Below are 23,310 nucleotides of genomic sequence, written 5' to 3'. Positions count from 1 at the left end.
GTAGGTCTTATTTATTTGTTTATTATGATCAACACAGTAAATTTATAACGTTTTTAACATGGCATATAGTTTTCATCGCCTTTGGTCAGTACACTTCAATAATAAGGTGTAATAAGTCCTTAAAAAGAACCTGAGGCATACAGTGGCATTACACAATTTGCATTTATTAATTAAATCTTCCCTGTGTAAGAGAATTAAAAATTCACTTTTTGCCCATAATATTATCATGCAAACAAATAGCATATTTTGCAGATTCAAGTATATGATGGCCTAAATAGAGTTTCAAAAAATCATAATGGGATGAAGGCCAATAAAACAGTGTCCACATTCATTTTCATTTTTTGGCCGGAGAAGTTACAGTTTTGAATTGCCGTGCTGTGTAAAGATAGCTGAGTATAGTCTAGTATGATAAGGGCTTGTGTCAGTCAAGTCGGCCAATCAAATTAGCTCCAATCGTTCCCTGTGCCTTCAAATTTACTAACTTTTTTATCAGTTGGGATCAGTCTGACCCCAGCAATTTAACCCTCCAGAAAATGATTTTAATAAAAACTCTTACTCCAGTTTATGTGTCAGGTACTCTTTTGTTGACTACTGAACAGCCCATTAAATAAAACAGAGTCATGCTCAAGGACACAAGGCTATTGGCTGTTGGCTGTAGCCAATAGCAGGCCGGCCGGAGACGCGCGAGGCGTATCCATGGAAACGCACCGAGGAAGCAGGGGAGCGGTGGGGATAACCGGAGAAGCGACCATTCATTTTGCAATTTTCACAAGCTTCATGGCCATATGAGTAGTCCAAACTTTATATTTTTATTTAGTAGTCGTTTGTGGTAAACGTCCACCGTCACTTCAGGATGTCTGCGTCCACGAAAGCCTGTCCAGAGCCGGCAGAGGACAACCGAGGACAAGGTGTGTGACGTTACCTTGCTGCCTGTTAACTTCAGGAAACAGCTGACAAACAGAAAGAAACGTCGCTTGTGTTTTCACGACAGCATAACCAGTATACTGCTGTATTCACATCCACATTAGACTTCTATTCACACACACACACACACACACACACACACACACACACACACACACACACAGAGAAAGAGAGAGAGAGAGAGGTCAGTATACAAATAGTATACAAGTTGCATACTATATGAAAGCTTGCTGTATGCTACATACAAACATAGCAACAATAATAACAACAGCAACAACAACAACAACAACAACAATCATAATAATAATAATTATTATTATTATTATAATTATAATTATTATTATTATTATCAACATCATCATCAGTATTATTATTATTATTATTGCTGTCATTGTTATTATTACTGGAGTTCACTTGATTTCAGTTTGTTAACGTAAATGACAATAAAAACTAGACTTGAGAAAAAATGAAAACTGCTGAGATTGGGACGTCGACATGAGTGGGAATCCACTGCCTGCATAAAGTGTTGGCTTCGGATTGGAATAGCTATTCTGGCAAACATCCCCTATATTAGAATAACTTAAGAGACCCTAAAACTAATAGCCTACTTAAACTAATAAAAACTAAACTAAAACTTAAAAACAACAAAAATTGAACTGAAATGATAATCCTACTCTTGAAACTAACTGAAAAAAAAACATTAATTGAAAACAAAAATGTATTTTTGTATTTACTGTATATATTTCTGCATTTATTTTATTCTATTTAATTTAATTTAATTTAATTTTATGTTTCTATTCTATTAACGCTGCTGTAACATAAGAATTTCCCAGTTTGGGATCAATAAATTCTATCTATCTATCTATCTATCTATCTATCTACAAACACATATTCTTCATATAATGGTCAGCATCACAGTTTAATTTGAGTTTAAACTGATTTTTGCTGCAGCAGTGGAGCTTCCTGAGCTGAAGCAGCAAGTCCATGATCAGTTTATCCCAGAGGAGCTGCTGGTCACCCTCACCTCCACCATGTGCCGCAGCAGCACCCCAGGACCTGCACACCACAGACACAGCAAGGTACCCTCAGGCACATTACAACCAAGTTGTACTCTACATCTGGACACAGTGGCCTTATAGCTTTACAAATACTTCTCAGGCAGAAATAAGTGAGGGGAGAAAGATGAGAGGTAAGAGAGGAGGAAGCTAATATTACATTATGAAGCATGTAGCAACATAACAACATACTGAGGCAAACAACATTGTCTCTGACCTCAACCAACAGTGAAGATGTACACCTACCATCAAACCAGAGATACAGGGTTCCATGGTTCAGTCGGGTTACACTGAAACACTCTTTTGTTCACCAGTCAATCCTAAAGTTAAATGAAGAGCTCAGTCCCAGATCAAATGTACGCTGAAGCGTCTTGATCTCTGAACGAAGTATTGTCCTCAGTGATTGTAATGTTATGTAAATATATGCATTTTTATCTCTTGTCCTCATTTCTTGTTTGTTATGTGCTGTTACAGATAGAGCTGGTGTTGATGCATGGAAAATTGTAGTGTAAATCTTACAATCAATAGTACTATGCTACTAACTGTAACAAATACAATGTGAGGCGCAGGGGTTCTTTAAAGGACTAGTTCAAATTCAAGTTAATTTATTTCTTCACAAGCATGTCTTCAGACATGACAGAGACTGAGCTTCCTTGTTTGAACTAATCAATAATCAGTTACACAACAGAATGATGAAAGACCAACACAAGGGTGCAAAACAAACCATAAGAAACAATAGCAATGTCTAGAAAAGATAAGATAAGATATTCCTTTATTAGTCCCACAGTGGGGAAATTTCCAATCATAGAGTCCTACACAACTTCACTGTCTGGGAATCACCAAGACCCCGTGTAAAACCATGAAAAAAAAAAAAACCTGATTAGGGAGAGAAATTGTAGAAAACTTGGGCGAGCAAGGTCAGAATCCATTTTTTTTTTTTTTTTGTTAATTTGTACTCGTATTTCAAAGGGCTGTGGAATCAGGCGCCCAGATGCCATCTGGCATCACCCACTTGGACGTAAGAAATACAAATACTTCCTGGAGCAGCCGACATCCCTGACTGGAGCTGGCAGGTCAGTGAAACACACAAGAAGATATGCAACAATTTAGTGTTCTGTTACACACAGTCCTGCTGTTTTTTACCATTACGTTTGGATTTTTGGCAGATGATAGTAAGGCATGAATTAGTGGACTTGAAACAGTTGTGTTGCAAGTGTACAGTGTCACATTTTCAATTAGTGCTGCACAAAAATGTCCATACAGTAACTAAGTAAACCTTTCAAATTGTTTCATATTGCATTTACATTTTCTATGTATATTTGATATAGTTAGATGTTGCATTTTATATGATTTAGTATTTTATATTTTGTATCATAATATATGTTCTGTACTGTTATAATATGTTATAATATATATTATAATTATTTATATTTATATTTAGATGACATATAGACATATAAATGTCTATATGTCTTGATTTTGCTGTTATTTTTTATTTAAACTGTTGTAATCCTAGACCAAAATGTATTGAATTTGTGGCTGGAATTTAACTGCCCACCTGTTTTTTTTTTTTTGTTGTTGTTGTTGTTGTTTTTAGTGCACATATGAAGGAATTTTCCCTAATGCTCCCACAACTAGTTAAATTAAGTTCCACGTATATCATTGAAAAGTCTTAGCAGGTCTTAAATCTGGCAGTCTGAAACTTGCCTGATCCTGATGCCTAATCTGCACGTTGTCTTTGTTTCTGTGTGGATTGTCTATCCAGTGACATTTCCTTTCTGTGCGATGCCATGGCAACCCAGAGGAAGAAGATACACCTCCCACCACTGGTTGAGAGGAGTTGTGACGCCCACACTCAGGCAGGCTGCCTCAGCACAGTTGGCCTCTTTTTGACTTTTTGTCTTCTTTACTCCCTGTAGTGACCCTTGTAAGATGAAAGCTATAAAGCCTGAGGGCGGAGGGTTTTAATGAAATCCAAGTGGAATCCAGCCCTTATTAACCAGCAGGCTTAGCCTTTCTAATTCTGTTGGAAAGGCACCTCTGCACTGAATAACACCTTCCCAGACATGATAAGAAAATCTGTGCAAAACTGCCTGTGCAGTGGTGTTAGTTAGGATCGGCTTGCTTGCTAACAAAAGGTTGATGTGCAGTGCTGGCTAACACATTGGTGATGACTTGTGATTGGTAGAACAGTAAATGGGGAAGGAGCCTAATTCTGTCAGACAGTGTTTTTTGGAGGTTTTTTTTTGGCACACAACTTAATATGAGTCATGATGGATGCTTCTGTTCCTGCTCCCCTATCTTTACTAAGATGTTCATGATTAAAAGCTTTATGTGTTTGGTAGATCTCAGGTGCACGTCCATATGTTTTGTTTTTGTCGTAGGAAACCAGTAACTGTCAAAACTTTATAAGCCACTTCGACTATTTTAGCAGTCAAGTGGATGTTTGCAATAGATTTGGATTCCAAATCACGGTTGGTAACCTACAGAGCAAGCCAATGTATCAGACAGAAACCTTAATTTGCCAGTTTCAGAATGGATTGTGGTCCAGTAATTTCAGTGTCCTTGTTCAGGATCTCTCAGAGAGTCTGATCCCAGAGGAGTATCACATAGTGAAAAACAAAGGGCTTCAGGGCCTGCACTTCTATGAAGAGTAAGTTGTTATATCCTGCCTTTTCAGATGAGTTACATCAAATTATACTCAGCATTTCCCTGAGAGTGACTGTGTCATGTCACATTCAAAGCACTTTTCTTCTAATTTCATCCTCAGTAAATACACAGTCCAGCTGCAGGATGAGGAGCAGAGACTGAGGGTCTTCCCTTCCCTGTGAGTTCAAAGAGCTTTAACCAAATGAATCTGAGACAAACAAAGCTTTAATGATCCTCGTGTTGAGATGTGGACTACAGCAAGCCTTGAGTCAGACAGCATGTAAGGATCTGAGGATAAAATGTGTGTGTGTGTGTGTGTGTGTGTGTGTGTGTGTGTGTGTGTGTGTGTGTGTCTAGGAGGCCCAGTAGCAGAGTGGAAGTGGTCCAGCTGATGAATATGATGGACGACATGCTGGAGAAGGCCGGGGTGGAGCAGCAGTGTGAGGAATTGACCGAACTCTCCCAGGTAAACCATGGATACACACATGGATACACACACACAAACACACTATAAAACCTATGGATTCACATTTACTTCACCAGCTGTCTATTAGCTGTATACCCTACCATAAGGAAGAACCGTCTGTGTGGAAAATTTTGAAACATCATGTAGTATTGTCTTTAATTGTCTGACATAACTGTAACCTATTTCTAGATGTTAAATTGCAATACAAAGAAAAGAAGTTACCGAGAAATATGTGATGATTCATATGGATGTACAGATGGTGGTATAGATCAGAAACAGTGCCATCGAATGCCTCGTAGATGCAGGGACTGCTGGAGCTGGTGCGGGTCGAGCAGAACATCTACAACATCGTCTTCCACGAGCTGATCCGGCAGGTCAGCGTAGGCTGTGCCGAGAGAGGACAGCTGCTCGCCAAGCTCAGGTCAGCATCAAAAACCACAGCTGTCAATATGAGCTTGTTTACATGCTGAGGGAGTCTCATGATTTGACGGTAAGTTATAAACTTTTAAAACACAATGCTGGAAATGTAAAAAATATGTGGATGTTTTGTCCTGGAAAAATTAATAATCTCTAATGGGAAGTAGTAGGACATAGTGGGAAAAAATAGCCACTCCCCGCTAAATAATAAAACTTGTCAGCTTGGGTCAGTACTCAGTAAAATCAAGAAAACATTTCTGATACACATAGTAACAGCATGCATACTATTGATTGCACGCATGACATTTTTTATCTATAGATTTTTTTTTTTTTGTACAAACATTGTTATCAGACAAACAAATAAACAATCCACCCCAATGGCTCTATGAATGAGGACCAAGTTAAAAATAAAAAAAAATAAGAAATAAGAAATTAAAAAAAAAAAAAAAAAACTGGGACCTGCTGACATGGTTATTTAAAAAAAAACAAAAAAAAAAACAGATGGAGATACATGAGAAGAAGTGAATTCATTACCAAAATGGAATCAATGTGTTGATTTTATGTTTTTAGTGAGAAGTTGAATTGTTTGTCCCAAAGTCGTCCAGGGAGGTGGGAGGGGTTGAGCTTATTCTGCAGTCAGCCACTAGATGGCGGTGGAGGAACTGACTCTGCTTCCACTTCTGCCTTGGCTCCAAAATTCACCTGAGGTGTGGACACCTAGCAGCCATTTTGACATGTAGTCAACCAGTATTGGAAGGGAGACATTATTCTAAAAACACTTTGTCTAGTAGAATATTAAAAGTGGCCGGTAATTTTAGGATTTGTCAGCCTCAGTGGCCTTGTCAACTTTCACCTGTGTGTTTCTGTCCAGGGGATGTGATCAGTTTGTGAATCCAAGAGGATGTAATATTGAATCAAGTCATTTTCATGAAGATTTCCCATGAGATCAAATCATTACCATCTGTAATACCATGCAGCAGCTTTTTGTTTCAATAATATGTCATTGTTCATCAGTTTCTGCAGCTGATGATTATCTACTTTTACTGCAGGGAAATATTTCATTTCCCTTTGAATATAGGTTGTTGTCACAGATAGTAAAAATTTGTATGCACAAAAACAGCAGTAAAACAACTTTGTTCCCCAAATCATGTGCTAATTGTGATTATATGTTGCAAAATATGTTGCATTACAGAAGAGCTGTAATGACCACACAGTGTGATTGGAGAAGCGGCATTCCTTGAAAATCTCACAACTGCAAGTTTTTCAAAAAATGTTCCCATTACTGAGGAAAACAAGAATATTTATTTCGTAGCAACAGGGAGTACATCTTTTATTGTTGCTATTTACATCAAGTGGTAAATTAGGAAACCTTTTTACCAGCAGCTCTTGTGTTTTGTGTGCCCAGACAGAGGTATCAGTCCCTGCTGGAGCGAATCCCCCGCCGTCTGAAGGCTCTCCACGCCGAGACCCTGGCTCAGAGGGCCCTCGACCACCGGCTCACCGAGGAGATATTTCACTTAAAAACCTCCATGCAGCAGCTCAACATGTAGGCTTAGGGTCATGGGAGGGGGTCAGGGTGTGTGTGTGTGTGTGGAGGTCAGCTTTGGTGTTCAGTCACCTAAAAATCAAAATGAAACTTGAAACTGCCATTCCCTTTGTATTAGAAGAGGGTTTTTGATATGATTAGATTTTTTGATAAGACTAGATAGACTGAATCGTATTAAAATGTCAGTTTTAGAATCCACTTCTTCAATCAAACCACATGAAAAGATGGAGATGGGCTGTCAAGCTGGGCTGTGTTGGCAGAGTGTGTGTTTGTGTTATTATGGGATGGTAGAATGCAAGCAATGAAAATAGCTTACACCATCGGTAACAACGAGACAATGACTTGCCACTCTCAAGAATTAGACAAATGTGTGACATGTGTGTGCATGCATGCTGTATTTATGTTTGTCTATGTGTTTGTGTGTGTTTGTGCACTCTGTTATTTAGGGAACTATCGAAGATCAGAGACCATGATGCCTTCGTGTCCCAGCAGTCCGAACATGCTCAGCAGCAGCTTGCCAAGGCACTGGATCAGGTGCACAGAAACTCTGAGTGAGTCAAACTGCGCTTCCCCTTCTGAAAAATAAAACAGATTTCAGTCTGAGATGCTTAATTTAACCTGCCACCCTCACTGTTTTTCCAGCCACATATTTTGCAAAAGGAAAGACATTTCCAGCGTCTCTTTCATGAAGAATTTCAAAAAGAATCAAATTATTATTAGTGACTAGTGATCAGACTGTTTTCCACTGACTTCCAGCAGCGGATGAAAGAACAAACTTAGTTTCAACCACACATTTCCTTGTGTGGACGGAGCAGCAGTAGTAGTGTGTATTCTAGGGCTGAACGATATGTTAAAAAAAAAAAATTAGTGCGAATACAAATATTGCAATTTTGATTTGAATCACGATTTTAGTGAGAGTGATCATTTTTGCATCACAATTTTCATTTCCCTAAAAAAATATTAAAATGATGATTTGATTTTTTTCTGGGGTCTGTACCAAACAAACATGATTTCTTACCTCTGGATATACAATTTATAGGTCATGTCTGTAGAACCAGAATAATGCATTCATAATAATGTTTTGTCACACATTTTACCTTTATCAAAAAATTGCAGCTCCTGCGATATGTATATTGTACTTGGCCATATTGCGCCCTTGTCTGTTCCCTGTCAGCCTGTGTGTATTCGTGTGCTCCTCAGCCTGGTCCAGACTTACCATGAGCTGTATGAGATGCAGAGACGTCGTCTTGAGGCTCAGCTGCTCCGGCTGACTGAGGAGAGAGATGGCTGGAGTCAGGTTACCTTCAGCCTGGCCCTCAAGGTTTGTGTGAGGTGCACTGCTCCGTCCAACCTGCTGGAATAACACCATTAGCTAGCGACTGAATGAACTTAAGCTGCCTCAGGGCACCTTTGATGCTATTGTGGTTTACCGTTGAATTCTGAATGAGTCATAGATTGCTGAATTTTGATACTGGCATCAGAAGGAATGGGAAAGGTATTAATCCCTGGAACTGAATCACTGGAGAGTTTTGATGAAGCGATACGTGGTGACATGAGATTTGCAGCACGGCAACCTGCAAATGCAATCTGCACCATATTCTTTTACAGTTATATAGTACAGTATGCGCTATATATTACTACAGATATGTCATAAATGTATTTTGAAATATAACAGTCTGGAAAATCAGCAGTTAAAGACCTGTGAAGGCTTTGAGGTGTTTCCATGGCATCAAATAGCACAGTGTCCTCTATATTTGAGATACTTTTACCTGAATGAAGCTTTCAAAGTTCTGCGTAACTTAGCTTATTCATGAGGGGTATCTGGTGGAAAACTGTCCAGTGAAAATCATGAATTGGTTATGTCTCATCATTTGGAATATTCAGTGTGACTCAGTGGGAGTAAGTCTCATTTGCAACCAGTAACTACTTGCACAAATGTTGTAATGTGTAAAGCCAGCCAATGCTGGCCTTGTGGCTCTGAACCTGACTTGTAGTTTATACAATAGTTGAACAGGTTTGCCACATTTGCATATTAAAAATAAATAAAAACAGTTGTAACATGAATAGGTGAGTGTGATCCAAAGCAGTTTCAGTGTGTTGTTGTGTGACTGACAGGTGATCAGTTTGAAGAAACTGCAGGTGGTCAGCAGGCTGCATGTCAGTGAGCAGGGCTGGGCCAAGACTGCAGAACACTGCACCATCTTCCTCACACACAAGGTAACACTTCTTCTTCTTCATCTGCAAACTGTACACACCAAGTTTTCTTCTTCCTCTCCTCCAAAGCTCTGTTCTTTTCAGGTCAAAGGCACCACTAAGCTTTCTTCTTCTTCTTTTCCTCCAGTTCACACACTGCACTGTCTTCTTCTTCACCTCCAATGTACACACTGTACTGTCATCTTCTTCACTTCAAAGGTAACACTGCAGAGCATACTGGCACTGCATCACTTCCTATTAATCCATATAAAACACCTTTCATTCTTGGCTTTAATACAAGCATACCGCTCTAAGTACAGGTGTGAACAGGTGCAATGCATCTTGAAGGTGCACTGTGATCTGATCACTTAAAGCACCTTTAGATGCTGTCAGGAATGCATTGGTACAGGGATAAGTAATAAAGAATGGAATATAGAAGTGAGGTGAGAGGAGGGATGGAAGGGAGATGGAGTAAACTGCAGAGGAATCAAAATAAGAAAAGAAATTCTGACTGATCTGAATCTGTGATCACAAATCCAATCACAAGTAGTCACTGGAGACACATTTGAAATGCATGATAATGTCTGATGTGAACAGCAGTCTATCTCTGCTGTGATTGGATCGCCTGAAACGGATGTTAAAACTAAATCTGAATGAGACCTAACTCAGCTGTATTTTTCTGACATGCACTGCCACTAGTACTATGCTTTTATCCTTTTTTGTTTTAATATGAATTTAGGAAATGTGTTATCATGCACGATACCTGTGTCTTAAGTATGAGTATGTACTACCATGTTATTCCGACATATCTCACAAATCTCTGTGCTATTGGGTTAGGGTTAGACAAATTCCTGTACGTGATGCACTCAGCAAATATATTTTGATCTCCTATCCTGGACTGTGACCGCGCTGCTGTAGGACACAGAGAAACTGAACGTCATCACACAGCTCACTGACCAGTGGAAAGATCAGCTGGCTGCCTTCATGTCCCAGCTGAGGAAGACTGAGCACGCTCAATGTGAACAGATAAGCACCATCCAGAAAGGCTTCACTAAGTGGCTCACCTTCTGCACCGCACAGAACAAGTAAGGACAAGACAAGAGACCAAAGGAGGTTATTATAATGTCACTATGTTGAAGTCAAGATTGTGATCTGGAGTGACTATGAGAGCAAGAATAGTCATACTTCAGTCCTGTTGCCACTTTTTTTATTACGTTTATTATACCATTTAATCTTATATTTCTTCTATACTGTGAAGCTGTACAAAAGCAGCTGGAGATGTCTGTGTATTCTGGTGGTGATGATGTGGTTTCTGGTTTTCAAGGAGTCCAAATCCAAAATATGAGAAGGATACAGAGGAAGACATTTATGCTGATTTGAAGCAATGGTCAAATGTAAGACAGCACTGTTACTGTGGTGTTTGTGTGTGAATGTGTGTCTGTGTGTCTGACAGTGTGATATGTCCATGTTTAAAGGACCATACCAGTGATTTTGAATGTTTGGCTCATGCACTATAGTTTACCCACATTTTATATTTCAAGAAACCATTTTGCAAATCATCAAGGTTTCATCATCAAGATGTTTTGGTGATTCCCTGGGATTGTTTTGTGACAGATGGAGCATTTCATTCATTCCAGTTTCAAGTCATCAAAACACAACAGTGCTGCTGCTTTTAGGAAAACGAATGTGGATGACTTTGTTATGATAATGGAATACTGGTGAAACAAACGGCTGGAGAAAAGAAAAATATATGAAATATGACTGCTTGCTTTGGGAAAAGATGAACAGAAACATGAAGTATATACATTTTGTATATACTTAACATTATACTAAACATGCAAAATCACTGGTGTGGTCCTGTAAATGCATGTTGACTGTATTCTTTAAAATAGTCAAAGCTCCACTTCTTCATCAAAGCATCGCTCCCCATCATCCATCTTGTCTCTCATATACCTTGTCTGTTTCATCTCACATTTCTGTTATCTGTCTGTCACATTGTTCTATCTATCTCAGTCAATTCTGGCACATCCCATCGCATAACTCGCATCATAAAATAGGGATTTCCCAGTTTTAGATGGATGTTGCAGTTGAGGATGTGGTTTAGTAAGTTTCAAAGATGGTGGTGGAACTGCTTGCTATTTAAAGAAAACTGAACTTAGAGTGTTGGGTTGTATAATTACCTGGGCCTTATATGTAAAAAAACACTTTTAGCACAGAGGCAAACATGAACAAAGTGGATTATGCCAATGTAGAAAGGTTTGAAGTAATTTTTTTGGCAGATAATGTTTGGAGGAAACATGCACATGGTAAGCTTGTGCAAGAAACAATCTGATAGAGCCATCACAAACAATTGTAATTACACAAAAATGTGCATTAGAACTTATTTCCTGTATTAGCATAATGTACTTTGTTTATGCTTGTTTATGTGTTTGCTAAAAGTGTTATTTTGGGACATAGCAGCCACTGTGTCCAGTGGACAGAGGAGTTCCCTGCGCTGTTCTGTCCTGTTTTCTTCCTCTGTATTTTTTTCCCCTGCAGACGCTGACCTTGCAGTGCGAGCGCTACGGGGGAACAGAGCTGCTCCAATGCAAGGAGACGCTGGGTGAGCTTGGGCGTCTCCAGGGGGGCTGGGTGGATCTGTGCCTGCAGCTCTTCAGCAGACACCCGGCCCGAGATGGAGCACCCCCCAAAGGCCATGAGGCCTTGAGAGAACTGGACAGTCTCGTGTTTGAGCTCCTCAAACAGCTGGAAACTCGAGTCAGCGGAGAGAGTGGTGAGGGCTGATACATAGACAGAGTTTTAAATATTTTTATTTATCTAGGGAGAGATTGACAGGCTATTTTATTGTATAGCCGCTATTACAATAATAGAGCTCTTTTGAAATTCTTTTTGTGTTTTAGGGGTCTCTGGCTGAATCCATATTGATTTTCTGAGCTCCAGAGAGCAACATGTGCTAGTAGATTCATGTGTTTTCACCTGGGACTAGTTTAGTTTGTAACTCATGCTCTTTTGACCATATCCCAGTTGATGACACTAATGCAGGTGGCAGTTTATCATGCACAACTCACACTGTCATCTTACAATGATACGAAAGTAGTGAAGCTAAAGCAGTGCAACTAACCTGACTAAATCAGTTTCCTGTTTGTCTTTTCATACACACAAGCTGTGAATATATTTCATCTGTACAAATGCACTCTGCACGGCTACGCTTTGTTCAAGCCCACAGAACTATATTTTAAATTCTAGTGGAGATCCCACCGTGTGTATAAAATGATGCACAAGACATCTGAGATATGTTCTATCTGATGTAATAGTGCAGCCATAAAACAATGGCAAAATCAAAGTTCAAAGGGTTTAAGTCTGTTTTAACTGACTGCAGGGATCTACAGACAAATCATGTCCCTTGTTAAATGGATGGATTCCTGGGCCTCGAGGCTGAAGGCAGAGATTGACCGTCCGGATAATATGCCTGTCTCTTACTGGCGGAAGCTGGAGACTGCACTGTGCAGTTGGCAGAGTCTAGCTGATGAAGCCTTGCAACATGTCTCCAGCATGCAAACAGAGAACGAAAAGGACAAAAACAACTCACATGTCAAGTAAGAGGACAAGAAGCTGGACTCTATTCATTCAGAAGTCAAGAACACCACTGATTCTGAATATGAGTCTTTCATGTAATTCTCTTGAGTGTAAATCTCCACATTAACCTGTCTCAGCATGAATGATTTATGAGTTAAAGTCAGTCTTTAATGGCTTTTATGAAGAAAAAGAAAGAGTGGAAGGAAACCAGGCTTCCTTAAGAGTAGAGGACATGTAATACAGAAATAAAAGGTTAAATTTTTAAATGGTGTAATTAATATGTTCTGATGCTTTCTAAATGGAGAAACTTGTGTGTGTGTGTGTGTGTGTGTGTGTGTGTGTGTGTGTGTGTGTGTGTGTGTGTGTGTGTGTGTGTGTGTGAGAAGCAGCATAGAGGTGGAAGATGTATTTCGCACCATGGAAAGGTTCATCAGCAGCCAGTCCAACTTCTTTGACATAGAGGACCAGAGACTGTGTGAGGAGGTGAGCACCAGCACGTTTCCATCTGATTCTCAAGGGGAATTTAACACAAACACAAACTAAGACAAATGTTGCTAAAAAAAAAATAAAATGCCAATCAAATGTATTCCCATCAGCTGGTGTGAAATAAATCATCTTGAATGCCAATAAAACCCACATCCAAAAGAAAAATGGAAGCGGAGTTTCAAGAATTGATTACTGTCAGTCAGCTGATGTTGATCGTTTTTAAAGTATATCTCTAAGAGTAAAACAAAGAAAAACACTTGGATGAATTCCTGTGCACAAAGTAATTCTTACATATTTGTGTGGTGGAAAGACATTTTACAGACAGCCTATTATTATGTTCAAAACCACTTTAGAACTGTTCCTCAGTAAAATTAAATCTCTCATCAGACTAGTCTTGCGAGTCCTAGATTATTATTTTGTCATGATATGAATTTGCCTCACTGTTTCTTCTGTGTCAAAAAAAATCCTCACTTCAATTAAGTGTACAAACTTTTATGCAGTATTTCGGATTTAAAAAAAAAAAATCTAAACATTTTCTTTCAGCTTTTAAATTTGAGACCTTGAAGTTACTTAATCTTTTTTTCTTACCCTTATTCATATAGGGAAAACTAAACTGACTGCCAAACTCTTATCCAATGATGCCCAGCTTCACATACCTATACTTACACACATTGATGGCCTTGACCTGAATTTCCCCATGCAGGAACAGGGATTCAAACTGGAAATCTCGCCTCGTTTCACTTGAGTTATAGTATTTCTTTCTCCACTAGGTCAGTTCCATTCATAAGGCTATGATTCACTGGATGCTGGACCTGCTGCTCCTCATGGTTCCAGACCACAGCAAGGACCAGGACCAGGACCAGGACCAGGTCCAGGACCGGGACCAGGACCAGGACCTCTCCATTAACAAAATCTCACTAGAGAAACTGCAAGAGGATGCTATGGCACTGGCCCAGAAACTGGCCTACTTCTCCAAATACATCACAAGGTAGCAGGTTGTTTTTATATCCAATTTTACAATTTACAGTAACAACAGGAACCAGATGCACTTATCTGGACAAACTTGCAGTTAGTGCAGCAGTAAAATAAGGCAAATAGCTATGCAAACAAAAAGTGCCACTACCTTAAACAAGAAAAGTACAAACATGAAAAAACAAATGTGCTGTATGTGTAGTATTCTTATAATAACTATACCAGCTGTGTAAGTAGAGCACTGTGTGTGCTTGGGATTCAAGAATATAGTTGCTGAAACCCACTACATAAAAGCATGTTGGCAGCATCAAGAAATAAAAAGAATGTATTAAAAGATGACCATTACAGTTAGTGATCTATAGCCTAGACCTCAAATAGTGTCAGATATCCAGCTCCATCTGTCTCTTCACACTGTTCGTGTTCATGTTTACTGAAGTACTGCACATAAATGCAGTGCAAAAGATATGAGTTTTTACATGAAGGGCATGCACATCAAAAAACCTACTGTACACAAACCAACCACAATACACAGTGAATAAAACGATGGCTGACACTTATGAAATTCCTTCAAGGTTGAAAGTCAATTTGTAATTCAGGCTTTAACACAACATGGCTGACAGAGGAGATCCCTAGTGAATGATTTCTTCAGTTCCCTCATTGAGTTTCTTTTCACTCTAGCTCATGCCAGCTGATCCTGGAGGAGCAGATTCTGAAGACCTTGTGTCGAGATGAGGCTGAAAATGAGATGTTTGAGTGCAAGAAGTTACAGGTATTAGTAATTACTTTTTGACAATGCACTGTTTTTCTTTTGGTGTTTCTCCCCGCTCGGTGGATACAGTTGGAGTTAGTAATTTCACTGTCCAGTTCAAAGGTTTGACTATTGACATTTCAAGGGAGGCCCTGATTGGCTGACTGACCAATGTCTTAAACAATGTCTTAATTCTTTTTTTTTTTTTTTTTCAATTGAACCATAAGTAAAGAATTTGATTGGTTGATGAGCCCTCCAGGGGATGGGATGTCCCTAGGTGCTGTGTCTGATCCCCACAGTGGCATAACGATTACTGTGAGCTTCTGAGAAGTGCCTATACTGCAGAAAAACTCAGAAAAACACAGAGTAAAATGTAGAAGTGTGGAACTCATATCATCCCATTCCTAGTGATTACATGTGATCTTTTCTCTTCAGTGGGCAATCACCCTTAACCTGCCTTAACAGCTACAGACACAGAGACACTCAATTTATGTACCCACATTTGCACATACAAGCCAAAAAGACTAGCAGACAATGGGCATGGCCTTACAAAATATATCTGCCTTTTTTACATGACAGACTTCAAACTTTGTGACCTTTTTTATGTTTGTATTTCAAGTTACTGATGACAACAGAACTTGCGTGGCCTAATAATTTTATCAGTGACTCTTTCACATACACGTTTCCCCCCATTTTTTTCTGTTTTGCTGTTTTTGTTCTCTGTGTTTAATAGAAAACCTCTTTGTTGCCAAGAGGACCTTGTCTTAGTTACAATATTAATTAACCTGCAGAATTCTCTGTTTTAGCAGCCAACTTGATGTTTAGAATAGAATAGGACAAATAGGAGATAAAAGGACGTGCTGAAGCAAAAACGTAGCAATTTAAAACAATTCAACCATCTAAACATGGGATGTCTCTTTTACTCCTTTGTAAATAGATAAGACAAATATACGCGAACTTTAGACAACATCAAAATCCATGTAAACCTCCAGCAGGGGGAGCCATACTGTTGTTACAGATTAGTCCTTCAGACTTGGCTCAACAAAGCGCGTGTGTGTGTGTGTGTGTGTGTGTGTGTGTGTGTGTGCGTCCACAGAAAGAGTGCAGTGATTGGGTGGAGACCTGTGGAATCCTGCTGTTTACAGTGAAAGGCAGTCCTGTGGAGCTGTCTGTCACCCAGCCAGACGCGGCCTCTGGCAATGATGTCACAGTCTCCCCAGCAGACAGTGTGGAGTCTCTGGTGGGGAATAGACCTAAATTAATTTTGTGTATATGAATTAATTGCAAATAATGATGCCGCTGTAAAATTATGGTATGGGAACAAAATGATCTGCCATTTAGACATCGTCTTTTAGGCATAGCACTGTGTTTGTGTGTGTGTGTGTGTGTGTGTGTGTGTGTTTATAGGTGAAGATGGAGGTTTCATCACAGCCTGAGGTAGAGGAAAAGGTCAAAGATGAGAGTCAGGCAGAGTTGGAAGACCTCAGTCACACTCAGACCAGGGAGGTATGGAGACATGTCAGTATGGTCACAGTAACAACACACTGTAACCACTTGGACTTTCATTTTAAAAATATTAAACAATACATATTTCATATACATACATATTTTGAAACCCATTGTGGAAACCTTCCCTTGTCACTGAGACAAACTGTACATGTACATGGCATTCTGTCATCCGAAATGTTAAACAGCGTTTCCTAGTGAGGCTGCATTCAGACAGGATCACGCATTGCAGCAAAAACACAATGGGGATGCTGTGTTGTGGCTGTGGCAGGGTGTGTCACAGAGGGTTCCGTGAAAAAATGCAGCAGCATCTGGCATAAAAACGCCAGATTTTTTTGCGACAATGCAACCTGAAATGTGATGTCACGCTGTGCTGGCCAATCACGTAGCCAAAGAACAGACAGAGGACAGACGGGCCATGTAGTTACACACCTACACCTTTGCACAAACCAAAATGCGCTTCCACAATGCCTGATCCTGTTTGGATGTGGCGAGTGTGTGAGTTCAGAGAAAACATTGTCTGTGGTGCTGTGACCACACTGGAGAGATAACCTGGTGGGTTAGTGGTGGACCCGCTAGTCTATCCTTCATTCAGACAGGTACAAGCCCCTATGATAGCAAACACTGAACACTGTATTGAGTAAAACTGTGTTGAGATGGCAGTCTCATGTTTTGTTTTGATTTGCTTTGTTTTTCATCTGAGCATAAGATAAGAGTGCAGACTTTTTGTTTTATTCACTAGGGATTTTTTTCAAATCAAATCTGGGGCAAATAAAAACAAAATAAAACACGGATTGGCTAATCATTTCTTCAACTTCAGTTACAAGAGTTTCATCTGCGAGACAAATTCAACAAGGCTGCACTTTCCCCAGAATTCGACCTTGGTAGTGTTGGCTGGTACAGTTACCTGGCCATTATGCGAGTCCACATGGTGGTGAAACATCCTCATTAGTTGCTCCTGGGCTGCTAATCCACAATACTGTATTTCTATCTCTCTATTCACTTCAATCGCAAAACAACTCCCAAAATAACACTTTCAGCACATAAGCAAACACAAACAGAGCGGATCATCCCAATAAAAAAAAAATAACAAGTCTCCATACCCATTTTGTTTGTGTAATGTAATTGTGTAATAATCCGGCAGTTACTACTTGCCAGATCTACTTTCCCATTTACATTGGAAAATAACAAGAAAAGAGCAGTTTCATTTCCTCAAAAACGGATACTAGCATTTGTATTGTTTTTATATTGTGATAATATGTTTTGTTTCCACTTGCTTTGGCACTGACTGTTATTTTATGAGCTGTTTTGCTGCACTATGGAAGTGAAAGGAGAGAAAGAAATGCAATATTGTGGATCAGCAGCCCAGGGGAACACAGAGCAGCTAATGAGGATATTTCAACACCATGTGGACGCAGAGAACTACCCAGCCCAACACTCTACCAAAGCTCAGTTTAGCTTTTGACTGCAGTATTCTCTGATCTCATCTGAGATTTGAGGTGGAAAAACTCTGCCTGTTTTGGTGATATAGCACTAAAACCTTCCTGGCACAAACCTCTTGTGAATGAGGGCCTGAATCCCTGCCAGCTACAGGGCTGCTGTGTAGCTGTGCTGAAGTGAAAAGGAGTTTCCCCTATGATCAATAATTCATATGCTATTCTATATTCTGTTGTTACAAAATTACTGATAGAAAGCCAAGGATGTTGCCAGCTAGAAGTGTCTCCATATTTTGTAATACGTGTAGAAACTGTCTTCACCTCAAAGGCAATAATTCAACATTTTCTATTAGTGCCATATCTGTAATGCACAGTGCACTCATGATGATCTATGGGCACCATAAGAATACAAAAGGCTCATTTATGTGTTGTAAAAGCACTCATAAAACCTTAACAGTATTGCTTACAGGGCATAATAAGTAAAAGCATATTATCAGTGATTAGTTACCTATAAGAGGTAGTCCTATGAATATGATAATTTGTTATGATGTTCACAATACATTTAAATGATCCACACACTGTCAAGTTTTCATTGTCTATTACGTAAAATGAAATGCTGACTACATTATTTTGAATAAATCATGTAGCAACAGATGTTGCTGCATGATTTAAAATAAACCATGAATAACCACATGGTTTCATTTTCTTCTTTAGGTGAAGTAATAATGTTACGAGATGGATCTTATAACATGAAACTTTAGCAGTGATGAAAAATTGTTATTTGGAAATGTTGTTAGTTTTGTTTCTCTTTAAAGCATGATCAAGTAACTTATTAAATTTTTATTATAATTAATTTTGAGCACCCATTACTGTAGACATGTTAGAAACCAGTGCCTAATTATTCCTAATTACTTAATACAGTGGCAGTTATGATATTCTTGATTCTTCACAGAGCACCGCTGGATGTGATGAACCCCAAGAACAAGGGATACTTCAGGTGTTATTACAGTTTGTATGAAATATGCATAATTAAATTTAGACCACAGAAGTGTGTGGCAAGGCAACGTAAAGCCCTGGACAAAAAAAAAGCAGAGTAATGTTTGACAGCCATTCATATCAATTCATATTTTGTAGTCATTTGCAACAACAAAGCTTTATAGCCATTTATATGAGCGAGGGAAGTAAAGAGGACTTGTGAAAGGTGTAAGCTAAACTGCACATGTGCCAAGAAACAAGTTTACTCTGAAGTAAAAAGGAACAATGACTGAACAATAACCTACTGCATTTACAAAAAAAAAAAAGTCTAGATCATAAGGTCTGAAAAAAATGACTAAATTTTAAAAAAAGGAAAAGCAGGCCTTTGTAGCATGTGTTGACGAGGTAAAAGACCTACCATGAGAAAACTATGTTTTCCTCTCCCATTTTTATATTCAAGGTTCCTTCTAATTATAGATATAGATATATAGTTATAGGTCTAAATATAGATAAGTTTTCTGTTGACGTCAAGGAATATCAGGAAATTTTACAAAAGGGTCACTTTACAGGGATATGTAAAGAATGCATTTTCCAACCTGTTTCACACATGCATTGCATTTGCTGTTTTGCCACAAAGCTGGAGTGGCAACTAAAATGAAATACGAAACTGTTTTGCAACTTATTCTTTTATGTATTTGTTGCCGGCGTTCATGATTGTGATTAGCTTTTATATCATGCTCGCCATAACCCTTGGCTCTTTTGACCAACCTGTGTCACCAGCAGTGTTGATGTTGTCCTGCAGGGTGAGCCATCGGACCACGAGAGCCCCGTTATGAAGCTGATTCAGTACGATGGACACATCACAGAAAGCAGGCTGGAAGAGAGCAGCGTGCAGCTGGACGGGGTCAGAACCAGCCCCAGTAACACGCACCCTTATTTGGAATATTTAGCAGGGAAAATTATTTCACACACCTCATTTTTCAATGCTTTTAAAGTCAGGGAGCACAGGATAAATTATTATATCATTGCATCATTAATCATTATATGCTGAATGTGGACATGTGGTGGTAGTTTTCTGTTTTTTATATTATTAACACATTTTAGTATGTACTGACTTAAACATTTTTTCTCTGTCTCAGATTATAATGAATAATTAATTAGTTGCTGCATTGATATTTAAAAATGTTTTAATGTAGCTCTAGCCATTCCACATACTGTTGGCTAATTAACACTTTGACTATGCAACATATTTTAAGTTCTGCATGTAAAAGCTTCTTCTGCAAAGTAACTAGTAACCACAGCTGTAAATTCGGTGTGGTAAGTTTCCCAGTTTCAATGGACTAAAATTAAAAAGTCTCACACAATGGAAACATTCAGTAGAGTGCCAGTATATCAAAATTGTATTCAAATACGGTACTTGAAAATGAAATGCACTTTTTTCACTTTGTAGCGTACCTCTGCTTACAGTTTAGAAGAAAATATTAAAATGAATCAGACCATCTGTGGTGCCTCTCCTTAAAAAACAACCTGACATTATCATTATCCCCATCTATTGAATTGAGGCAGGTCAGTCCCAGTTACAACTCATGTAATGTAAGCAAACACATAGTATATCAGAAAGGTCTGTAAGTAAGAGCTATGCATTCCGAGAAAGAATACAAATTGCACTACCCTTCGTTTTCTTGTTAACCGAGTGTGTTTCTTTGTCTGTGTGCCTGTCAGACCAAGGAGCTGGTTGTGTTTCCAGCTACTGATGAAGCCCAGGATGGTTTCAGTGCTCTGGCCACAGTGGGATTACTGCAGAGGGAACTGAGGTAAGTCTTCCTTCACGTGTCCTCCTAATGTGGACTTGACTTTTTTAAGTGTATTTTACATATAATATTATCAATAATCTCTTAATATTTTCTTCATGGCACTTTGTAAAGTAATAATTTATAATTTGTTGATAGAAAATGTGATTTTGTCCATGGCCACCTGCTGTAACACAACAGTGATTCGACCTATGTCCAGTTCATGAAAGCTTTTCCATTTGCTCGGTGTCTGATAGTTGTTTCCTGCTGCACGGTGAAGGATGTCTTACATTTTCAGTTTGTTTTATATAACCAGAGGAACTACTTGGTTAGTATGAGTAGGCAAAGTCACCCTGGCTGAACATCATTGCTTTAGTGTTGCCTTTCAAAACGTTTCATCATGATGAGTTAGCTCAGCTTAGCCAGCAGGCATGAATTAGGTAGTCCTAATTTCTAATACACAGCGCAAACTCATTTATGCCTGTAGTTTTTCAAATAGTAGCCGAGAACTAGCAACAGGTACTTTGTCATTACCATAGCTGTTAAAAACAACCGCTGTCACATCACTGATTGGGTGTGACCTGAAGTATAATATACCCGAAAGTTTTAACACCTAGAGGGTAGTACAAGCAGAAAGTTTCTGCTCGTGATTCAGTGTTGACTTACTCTTTGAACAAAATCACATCAGTAGGGTAACAAGGAAACACAGAAATCTGACTGTTGATGTGCTGTTGGTCCTAAAAAATTCAGCCGTGATGATAAGCTTGAGTGTCAACATATCAGCCCAACTTTCCCGGGTCACTCAAATGTGTAGGAAATAGGACTTCTTTTGACTAGTTGATTATCTTGCTCACAGTGTGAACACACAGTAAGATGTTTCCATGCCAAAGGAGCAAAGGATCATCCCAACCAGGCTTCTTCTAATCAAACTTCAAACTTATTCAAGGAACTCTGAGTTGTAATGTTGTTATTTGCTGACCTTTGAGTAACTGGTTTAAGAGGGTCATTTTCTGTGCATGTAGATGTAGCCAGTTGCTGTCATCTTCATGTTTTAACCCAAGAAAAACAGCAGAATGCACACAGTTTACACAACCAGTCTTGTGTCCATGTGTATGTCAGTGCTGCAGAGGTGCGGATCCAAAGTGCTGAGCAGCGAGCCTTGAAGGCTGAAGAAGCTCTCCAGGCAGCTCTGCAAAAGATCCAGGACCTGGAGAGACAACTACAGGGTCGCTCCAGTCTGGAGCCCAAAGGTAGGAGAACCACTTCACTGCCGTAACTCAAACTGTCAGTTCAAATGAAGTAAACAGGTTGATACTTTTTGGCCCTGAAGGAACATCTCATTCTTAGACTGATCCTGGTGTCTTTTTGTCCTGTTCTACCAATTTGTAATAATGCAACTCTTATGGCCTACACTCAGTCAAATGATGACTGTCCATGTCTCTCTCTGATCACATTACAGTGATTAAGAAAACACCAGATCCCTCTCCGCCAGCAGCAACAAGCACGGCTCCTCCAAAGAAATGCACTTCAGAAACCAAATCAGGCAGCAGCTCCAAGAAGACCAAGAAACGCTGATATGGCATCAGATCAGGACATGGTACAACTCTGTATGGGAGTGAACTGTTGTGTCTGCTAGCTTTTAGTGGGTTTTCTCTTGTATTTGTTCTTTAATATGACAAAACCAAAGTGGAATTTCTTGCCTTTGCTTCATACTTTCCACCATCATCACCATACCCATAATCCCAGTAACACCCTATGTGGTATTACAGCTTTTATAAGGCAGTTACCAAAACATATATGATCCGACATGCACATATGAATAAAAGATGGGAGAGATCATTATCCATGAACAGCTGTCCAAGTATCAAGTATTGACAGTATGAGTATGGTTGGGGCATGTTTTGGGTCAGATTGATGCATACAGTCCTGGATGGTATTTTCTGTCAGCTTCTAACAACAACTTATATATCACAATATGTGAACGAAAATTAGATCAGGAACTACATGAAACTACATGGACACATTTTTTTTTCTCCCATGTATTTCCTGTTTGTGCAGTTACCAAATTTTTCAAGACTTGCACATTATTAAATTAATATTGCAAAATATATTTCTGAGTGACTATATACAGCAGAGGCTCTCAAACCCCTCAATGCTGAGGCCCAGCACAGCAAATTATTCAGGAAAATGTCACACAAAGCTTCATGTGATCTCAGGATCAATGTAAGATAATACAGGCGCCAGCAAACAAAGTTATCTGAGCTGTAACTGTATTAGCTTGGAGGAAAACATTTGATTATAAAGTCATTAGAGCTGAAATTGTATTGAAGTAAACACAATTATTCAGGTTCACAGCTCTCTACTTTATTTTAACAAACAATTAAAATGTCCATGTATAGGCTGCAGAACCCTGCCCCACACTTTATCTTTCCATGTATTTTTCTTGTTTCATGCAATCAAAGGACATATTTGTGTGTGCACAAGCGTGAAATATGTGAAAAATAATCTGTATTTAGTCCACAGTCCTGAACAGACACTCCATTAAAACTATTACTATAATTATGGAATCAA

At 39.1% G+C, this 23,310-nt stretch overlaps 1 protein-coding gene across 1 annotated transcript; it reads left to right on the top strand.

The window, feature by feature from the left end:
- Window positions 1-853: 853 nt before the first annotated feature.
- Window positions 854-22,015, top strand: axdnd1 (axonemal dynein light chain domain containing 1). Its single transcript, XM_030049659.1, has 25 exons — window positions 854-908; window positions 1,876-2,003; window positions 2,949-3,052; window positions 3,745-3,860; window positions 4,563-4,632; window positions 4,750-4,806; window positions 4,986-5,094; window positions 5,394-5,515; window positions 6,917-7,057; window positions 7,504-7,608; window positions 8,258-8,378; window positions 9,173-9,274; window positions 10,169-10,335; window positions 10,575-10,644; window positions 11,789-12,023; window positions 12,630-12,846; window positions 13,213-13,309; window positions 14,083-14,300; window positions 14,963-15,053; window positions 16,129-16,272; window positions 16,440-16,538; window positions 18,927-18,971; window positions 19,752-19,853; window positions 20,672-20,763; window positions 21,859-22,015. The coding sequence occupies exons 1-25, from the start codon at window positions 854-856 to the stop codon at window positions 22,013-22,015; spliced, it is 2,964 nt and encodes a 987-aa protein (XP_029905519.1).
- Window positions 22,016-23,310: the final 1,295 nt, after the last annotated feature.

This window comes from Myripristis murdjan, chromosome 4, assembly GCF_902150065.1.
Source record: "Myripristis murdjan chromosome 4, fMyrMur1.1, whole genome shotgun sequence".
Lineage (NCBI taxonomy): Eukaryota > Metazoa > Chordata > Actinopteri > Holocentriformes > Holocentridae > Myripristis > Myripristis murdjan.
This window is presented reverse-complemented; position numbering and strand designations above follow the sequence as displayed.